The sequence below is a fragment of the Micromys minutus genome (assembly GCF_963924665.1).
Source record: "Micromys minutus genome assembly, chromosome: 27".
Classification (NCBI taxonomy): domain Eukaryota; kingdom Metazoa; phylum Chordata; class Mammalia; order Rodentia; family Muridae; genus Micromys; species Micromys minutus.
Genome location: NC_137962.1, coordinates 18430587 through 18439485, shown reverse-complemented (window position 1 = coordinate 18439485; position 8899 = coordinate 18430587). Strand labels below are relative to the sequence as shown.

The 8899-nt window shown below is 48.6% G+C and overlaps 1 protein-coding gene across 1 annotated transcript; it reads left to right on the top strand.

Moving 5' to 3' along the window:
• Positions 1-33: 33 nt before the first annotated feature.
• On the top strand, positions 34-2529 carry HOXC8 (homeobox C8; the record flags this gene model as incomplete). Its single annotated transcript, XM_080939625.1, has 2 exons — positions 34-469; positions 1787-2529. 2 exons carry the CDS (start codon positions 34-36, stop codon positions 2077-2079), a joined length of 729 nt encoding a protein of 242 aa, XP_080795751.1. The 3' UTR covers positions 2080-2529.
• Positions 2530-8899: the final 6370 nt, after the last annotated feature.

The following is an 8899-nucleotide window of genomic DNA, read 5'->3' as shown; positions in this document are numbered from 1 at the left end:
GGGGAGGGGGCCGCGGGTTTTCATGTACCCAGCATGAGCTCCTACTTCGTCAACCCCCTGTTCTCCAAATACAAAGGCGGCGAGTCCCTGGAACCGGCCTATTACGACTGCCGGTTCCCTCAGAGTGTGGGCAGAAGCCATGCGCTGGTGTATGGGCCCGGCGGCTCCGCGCCCGGCTTCCAGCATGCCTCGCACCACGTCCAAGACTTCTTCCACCACGGCACCTCCGGCATCTCCAACTCGGGCTACCAGCAGAACCCGTGCTCGCTGAGCTGCCACGGAGACGCCTCCAAATTCTATGGCTACGAGGCGCTCCCCAGACAGTCCCTTTATGGGGCTCAGCAAGAGGCGAGCGTGGTGCAATATCCCGACTGTAAATCCTCCGCCAACACTAACAGTAGCGAAGGACAAGGCCACTTAAATCAGAACTCGTCTCCCAGCCTCATGTTTCCATGGATGAGACCCCACGGTGAGAAGCCTTTTCTCTTTCCCCCTTGGTCTCCCGCGCTCCAGGGTCTTCCCCCACCCCCTCGCCTCCTTTTTGTCTGCCCTCGCTCGCTTTCCTTCCTGGCTTTGGGGGTCTCTCTCACTCCACTCCTGGGTGGGTTCCTGGGAGATTGAAAGGCTTGGCTGGGGGTGGGGCGCCTGAGACATTGTGCTTGTTGGGGTGAAGGTGGGAAAAGGTGATTTGTGGGTGCAAAGGGTTAAAAATCCGTTTTCTTCATCCCTCTGTCTCTCCTTCTCCCCATCTGTAAAGCCAAAGTTGGGGAGATGGCTGACAAGGGCACCCTGAATAAACTGAGGTTATCAGTCTTTGGGGTTGGTAGTCAGTTTTCCCAAAGACATTTCTCAACGCCAGCTAACCCAAGACAGTGACCAGACTGTTGGGTGGAAAAGGAGACACTTTACTATCTCTCCCTAGCCAGGGAGAGGGGCAAGACCCTCCCAAGGACAAGCATCCTGGCTCTTTAGGATCTTCTTCCCCTCAGAGAAGCAGCCTGAAGGCCACTATCCCAACTTTTCTGTACTTCCTCCAGTTGGAGAGAGGACTGAAAGCCTGAGAAGAGGAAAATCATTGCTCAAAAAGAAAGAGGGGTCATACCAAGTAGGGGCCTCTGAGATCCAGGGGACTCAAGAGTCAGGCTACCTGCCAATCAAGAACTATGGGGTCTCTTGGAGAGCTGTTTAGGTCATGGCCCTTCATGGCTCAGTTTCGAAGTACAGGGGGAGCGATAACGACAAGTTCCGGCAGGGATGGCCCTTGATTTATTTGTTGGTCTCCAGTTAGCAATCAGGCAGAGCAGTGATACATTCCAGAAGATCAATTATTTTTCTTATTAGAAAAACATTAGGCAAAGATCGGCAAGGAAGGGGCAGTGGGCACAGCCCCCCTGCTTTAACCCCAGCCCTTTCCCTTTCTTTTGGAAACAGATTATATCTCTAGGCCGATATCTCTAGGCCGGCTCACTAAATGGCATTCTGCACTTGTAAACAAAGCTGCTAGAGCCCGGCTGTGGGCCTGAGGGACCCTGCAGGCATCCTTGTCCACCTCAAGCCCTTACTTTTCAGACAGCCATATCCCAGCCCCCACCTTCACCCACCTCCCAAGGTGAAGGAAGTCAAACCAAAACATCTATGGAAACTTTTCCTGCCCTTGCTTGCCTTCTGCTGTCGGCCTTATCGGCAGGAGGGAAGGAGAGCTGGGAATAGCAGAGAGGGAACTTTGTGTGTGGGGGGGTGGGGCCCCCACCCAGGCATAACCAGACTGGGGTTCTGTTCTGTTCAGCTCCTGGGCGGCGCAGCGGTCGACAAACTTACAGCCGGTATCAGACCTTGGAACTAGAGAAGGAGTTTCTCTTTAATCCTTATTTGACCAGAAAGCGCCGGATTGAAGTCTCTCACGCCCTGGGACTGACGGAAAGACAAGTGAAGATTTGGTTCCAGAATCGAAGGATGAAGTGGAAAAAGGAGAACAACAAAGATAAACTGCCTGGGGCCCGAGATGAGGAGAAGGTGGAGGAAGAAGGGAATGAGGAAGAGGAGAAAGAGGAGGAGGAAAAGGAAGAAAATAAGGACTAAGGGGGGAAAAAAAGAAAATCAGCTCCCCCCCTTAGCAACTCCCTTGAAGTTTCGTTTTATGGTAGCAGATAAATTGAGAAGTTTACGACTGTCATTTGCTTTTATAGAGAATAGAATGACACTCACAACTCTAACTACCTGTCAGATAGTTGCAGCTCTGCTTTTATTACCTTTAGACTTCCCCCACTCTTTATTTGTCTGGGGGTTGGGAGGGGGAACCCTAGACACAGGGAAAAGTTCTGTTCCACGATATGCCCACCCCACACTCACTTGTCCCTGCTCCCACCTCTGAGCTCTTCCTGATAAAGTCTAACCCTTCACACACACACACACACACACACACACACACACACACACACTCCCTCTTCACAAGCCTCTTTGGTATTTATTTGAAAAGAGATTCCCCTGAAGATGTAGAAGATGATCCCTGGCTTTGCTTGTATGCTGGGAATTAGAATACTGGATTGACCTTTTTTTTTTTTTTTTTTTTTTTTTTTTTTTTTTAATGAAAAGAAAGAAGAAAAAAAAAACAGGAAAGGGGGAAATGAAAGGAAAAATTTTAAAGAAATAAAAGATAGCAAAGAAGATTCCCCTCCCCCTCTGAGGCGCTTTCCTTAGAAAACCCCCTTGACTTTCTCCAGGAATCTACTGGAAATCAAGGAGATGTGGGTTTCTGTATCCACCTCCTTCCTAAGGGTTCTATAAGGAAGGGCAATGGTCTCTGAAATCCTACCTATCCATCCCACAGTCACTTAGGTCCATGCCTTCCTTGCCTTGCCTTTGCTGTTTGATCTTTTGGGCCCTGGCTTCCTCTGAGCTGTGTTAGTGTTTGTGCTCAGAAATCACAATAATCATGAAAATTATATACTGATAATAAATCTTTAACATACTACCTAAAGGGAACCTGCAATAATCTTGGGGGGAAAAAAAGAAAAAAAAATCCTAATACAGAAGGGAAAAAAAAGAAAAAGAAAAAAAGAAAAAAGAAAAGAAACCTCCAGCGTATTTTATCACTACCTATAGAAAGAAATCCTGCTTTGAGAGTGTTTGTAATGCGGTTTTGTTGCTGTTTGTTGCTGCTTATTTCACTAAGAAAAAAAAACCCAACAACTGAGACTGCCTAGCCCTCTGGTCTTGTGCGCTTTTATTGTGCTTCTAACCCCAGTAGAGTAGAACTAAACTGCACTGAATGTATAGTTACTCTGTCTTGAATTCTCTGTTTATGCAATGTGCTCGAAAGAAAAAAAACGTTAAAATATATCTATAATAATAATTTTGGTCATTTGTCTTTATGTCCAGCTATGAATGTAGATTTTGTGTCCTGAAAGCTCTGTTCCTGGTCCAAGTACTTTGTATTGTATACGTGAGTCATAATAAATAAAAAAAAAAATGAAAGAAGAAAAAAGTAGAGCTGAAATGACTGATTTGCTGTTTCCTCTACAACTCATCCCATTTTCTACTCCTTCCCTCTTTATTCCCTTTCCCTGATCTGCAAAAGGCCTACCCTGATCTTGCTTTGGGTGGTGGAACTTGGAAGTGGGGTGGAGAGAGCAGGGTAGGGCAGGTGACTAGTGGGGGTTAAGGGGAGGAGGAAGAGAAAAAGTCTATTGGGAGGAGGAAGAAGGGTTACTTGCTTACACTAGCCTTAAAGCCCAACAAGGTTTGTAGATGCTGGGACCTTAATTGAAGGTGCTTTAGCCCCCTGGTCTTTGGGCTGGGTCCATATAAAGAGTCAGCCCTATGCACCTCCTGTGACTATTCCCCCCTTTCTGGGTTTTAGGCCAAGGGAGAGATGATATTCTCTTCTGATCTTTACATGTCTCCTGCCTGTGGCTACTCCTTAAGCATCCAGTACATCATACTGAAATAGTGGATGGGGTGGGGAATGTGTGAAGCTAAAGGAGTTTGGCTGGAAAATGCCAGTGTGTGAGGGTGAGGAGGCTTCTGCCTGTGGCAGAGGATAAAGAAAGGACAAAGTAAGACAGAGTCTGCACATACTGGAATTCATATTCAACCAGCACAGGCCCATCATGGCTACTCATCCCCCTTCTATCCACTTAGCCTCCATTTGGGCTATTTCAAGCCAGCTCTTGGCTGGCTTCACTTTGACAACCGAACAGCTTGCCTGGTCACCACAGTTGGGACTACTGATCTGGGAGAATGGGCCTGTCTGAGTGGACAGTCCTCAAGCGCAGTCACAGTAGGGCAAAGGGAATCTTGACATTTTCTAAAATAGTCAAACCCAGCTAGTAATAGGATCATTCTGGAGGGTCCTAGGCAGACAAATCTGTTTATGCCAAAAAAATTCTGCTCAAACCATTCCAAATTCCAGAGATACAAGCCGGCTGGCTCAGCCAGACCAGAGAAAGAGAGGAGGGAGGATGGACTTCTGGCCTTCAAAAACAGACCACCAAAGACAGATATTTTTGAGACCAGATCTCTGGATCAATGTTTTTTAACCTAGGCCCAGGCTAAGTGTTTCATCGGGGTTCTGCTCTCTGGCCCCTATAAAAGGGGCTCAAGATTTGTCATTTGGATCCCCAACCCTGTGAGGTTGAAAGAACAGCTTAGAGATAACTTTAAGTAGAACCTGCCAGGAAATGTGTAGAATTTGGGGTCCCTGCTGGCAGCCAAGTGATCCGTTTTGGCTTGGGAGACATGGGGATGTTGGCCCGGGAGACCTGAAAACAACATTTCACTTCCCACCAGACTCTGTGGGAACACAGAGGAAGATCCGTTTCATTTTTTTTTAAATCTTGAGATTATGATTGCTATTGATAAAAAAATAATATTCTGCTCTGAAGCAGAGAGACATGATTTCTTCATCAAATGGTTCTGAAGGGCCCCACTGCTTCCCCCCAACACAGCAACACCAATCCCCCATTCATCCCTGCCTCTGCTCAGCAATGTCCATGGCCCCAAGCCGTCGCGTCGGAGGGCGGGGTGCGTCTGGCACTCGGCTTCTCTGGAAATGTCGGGCAGCCAGAGGGTTAGACCTAAGGAGCCCCAGCGCCCCCTCGTGCGTTACCCGCTCCCCGCTTTCCCTACCTACCACTTCAGTTTTCTCGTTTGGAAAGAAAAGGAGGTTAAAAACCCGTTTTATGGGGGAACGTAATTGCGAGAACGGGATGCGCTCTTTAGAAATGCGTGCTCCTAAATGCTGCTGTCGTCCCATTAACGAAATGGGTACCATTCGGTTTCTGCAGATACGACTTTCTCTCATTCTTTACTTTTTTTATTAGCCAATCAAAGTGGCTTCCGAAAGCTATTTGTGATTTGTGAAAAATAGTATCTTTCAAAATGCTGAGTTGAAGCATTTCGCCCATTTCGCCTTGGATTTATTATTCTAATCTCAACGGTAGAGACAAGATGATACAGCTATTAAGTTGGGGGACAAATTCGTTTCTCGGGATTAAAAAATAAATCTCCGCATTTTCCTCGCCTACTCTTCACTGAGTGTCCAAAGGACATGCGGGTCTTGGAGAAATCTGGGGCGTCAAGGGAAGACGTGTGTCGCTGAGGAGCTCCCAGGGGAACCCCTTGAAGGAGAGGGTGGGTTGGCTTTCCCAGTTTCATATTTTTGGTATGAGATGCCCCCAGAGAGTGCCTGAAAAGTTACCCCCAGCCCCAATTAAAGAGGATTCAGGACAGGTTGTGTGCCACAATCTGGAAGTAAAATTTCCGGTGAGTTGCCCGGCAGTGCTGCCCCATTCTTCCCGCTGCCATTGTGGGCCAGCGCTTCCTCGTCGTAATTTTTAACTACGTGTTATAAAATTTATGGGTGGGTTTGTAAAAGGAACAGGTCTCTGCATCCGGCTGAGGGAACTGCTTTACTTAGTATGGAGGAAGTTTGGGGAGGGGATGAAGGGTCTCACGTTGGCTGGCTGAGCAGCCCTTGAGATTCTCTTGCCAGCTCAATGCTGATCAAGGAAAAAACTGCCCGCTTTTAGCTTTTAGATCTCCAGCCAGTGGGGAGTGGCTGGACTACAGCCTAGCAAATATTCTCTACCAGGTAATTTATAGTAGCCTCCCCATATGCACTTATTACCAAAATTGGAGGTCTGGGGAGGGGAAATGGGGTGCATAGACTTTTAGAATAGAAGGCAGAACTCAGAAGAGTAAATGACTCTCTTATGGGGCCTGCAAATTCTGAAGCCAGATCCCAGCTGCCTAGACACTGACGGAGATCTTTTTTCCCCTCTGAAAAAGGCAGGTGTGTGGGCAACCTGAATGGGTGAAAAAGGTTTCAAAGAGCCCTGCTCCTCTATTTGAAAAAGAAAAAGAAAAAGAAAAAAAGAAAACTGAACCAAGATCTTCAGCTTTAACATTGTTTTTATTTATTTATTTATTTATTTATTTATTTATTTATCTATTTATTTATTTAGAGGATTGAAAGTTACTATTAATATCTTTTAAAAAACAAGATTACCTGAAGCTAGGAATGGTCTTGGGTGCAGAGAGTGCCATTCTGTCTGAGGAAGGGACCACCTGGGAAGTGAAAGTCATTTTAAGGATCCTTGAAGCTGCACAAACTCTCACCTCTTCTGCTGCCTCCAAAGGACTGCCAAATTCTGGTCCAGCTTTCCGTCCTTTACTTCATCTAGAGACAGACTTGGTTGGGAGGCAGCCCGAAACTCCAGTTCCTGTTTGATGGGTGGGGAGTGGGGGGGGGGGTCTTGCCTAGGGCACTGCAGTAGAAAAGATGTGTTATCTTTCTAGATAACAAAGGTAGAATCAGGGACTGTAATCATTTTCAGTTCCTTCATCTTGCGGGCCTCCACTGCCCCAAGCCTGCATAGCTCTGCAAAGCTTTGGTTTTCATCTGGTCCAATATCATTATCTTCATTTATTAAGAAACGTATTTGAAATTCGGGATAGCAAGAGAAGGAAGTGGTTCCTCAGCATCTGAATCCCCCTTTTCTTCCCTCCTTACATCCCCTTGTCTGCTTCTGCTGTGTTAGTCTACAGCAGCCGGCCTTTGGGGAGTGGGCGGTGGGTGAGGGTGGGGTGGGGGCCGAGGGATGCTCCCTTTCTGAGAGAATTGGGTAAACATGGCGACCGTGGCGCCCATTTGCACACGCTACACAAATGCATCGCATTCCCGGTTGTTTGCAGAAAATTTACAGCTGAGTAATAAAAGTTTACGATCGACTCACAAGTTGGATTGGCCACAAGAAGTCATGTGGATTCCATCCATGAACGTGAACTTTTTATTGTGGTTTGTCCGTTCCGAGCGCTCCGCAGAACAGTCCTCCCTGTAAGAGCCTAACCATTGCCAGGGAAACCTGCGCTGGGCGCTCCGTTCATTATCAGAAATTTTTTATTAATCTTATTAATAATTATTTTCCCTATTTAATTTTTTCCTTAGGTGGAGTTGCTGGAAGCTGAGGGCACCTGGGGAGGGCGGGGTGGGAGGGGAGAGGCAGAAGTTGAGAGCACCTCTCTCTCCCTATACCCGACCCTCTGGCCCCCAAGGGGCAAGAGGTTCGTGGGTATGGGGGTTGAGATCCGGAGCTGCAGATGCCTCCACCCCTCCCCTCTCCCAGATTCTCCCTCCTGCCCCTTCCCTGCAATTCTCCTTAATTTTATTTGGCTTTTTTTTTTTAAATCAGGACTTTTTATTTATTTTTTAAATTTATATAAAGTATATATGTGTGTGTGTGTGTGGAGCTGAGACAGGCTCGGCCACGGCACAGAATGAGGAAAGACGAGAGAGACAGAGAGTGGGAGAGAGAGAGGCAGAGAGAGAGAGAGAGGGAGAGAGGGAGAGTGACAGCAGCGCCCGGTAAGTGTTTCCTTATTGGTTCAAATATGTAACTAATGGTCCGTAGCTGGGTGGCGGTTTCAAGATAAGGACAGCAATGGCTTGTCTTGGTTAGAGAGAAGAGGGGGCTGGTGAGAGGGTGGGCGCGAGGGTAATTAAGGGGAGGTAAAATGGGAGGATGGGGTTAAAACTAAAATCCCGGTAGTGGGGAGAATGTGTTGTCCTGACGTCGCTGTGCGCCGAAGTTGGGGTCCTGGGCGGGAGAATCTTGGCCCGCCGGGCGGAAGTCCCTGGTCTGGGGCGTGGGGCCCTCTGCCTGATGCCCAGTGTCTGTACCTGCTTATTAGCTGACTACTTTTGGCTGATGGAAGTGGGACATGGTGGCCTGGAAGTTCAAGTTTCAAGGCAGGAGAAAGAATCTGTAGTCTGGGCCCATTGCCCCCTAAGCAACGTCAGCTCCTCAACCCCCAAACAAACTTTCCAGAGCCCCCTCCCTGTCCGGCAGCCCCCTCCTTCTCGGAGAGCTAGAAGCCAGGCCTCACACATGCGCAGTGTGAGCCCAGGGCCGGGTCGCTGAGCAGGAAGCGAGCGCAGCTAGGAGGGCGGCGGAGCCTGTTAATTGGCAATTAGGGGGGAGGCTGGTGGCTGGTGCGCGTCAGCCAAGGGGAGAGAGTCTGCCCACCCCTGCTCCCGCCCCCACCCTGGAACATAGAAGGATGGGAGGCGCCCTACGCTGCGGGTGGAAGGAGTTGGGGGTGGGGATACAAGAGCTCAAAAGCCATCTTGTGCTCGGAGAAAAACGGCCTAAATGCTTACCCCCCCTCGTGGGCCTGGCGCCCCGGCTCCCACTTGCGGCCACTCCACTCAGGATGCCATTCCAACTTCCTCCTGTGCCTTGCAGGACTGCTCTAGATTAAGGCCTGCCTTGTCCAGGTGGAGGTGGAAATGAGAGAGGCCTCCGGTTGGGCGGGGATAGACCAGGCCGTGCTCCCAGGACCTCGAGGGTGCAGCAAGGCCCCCTGAGCACATTATGGGTGGGGTGGGTGAGTTTCCCTT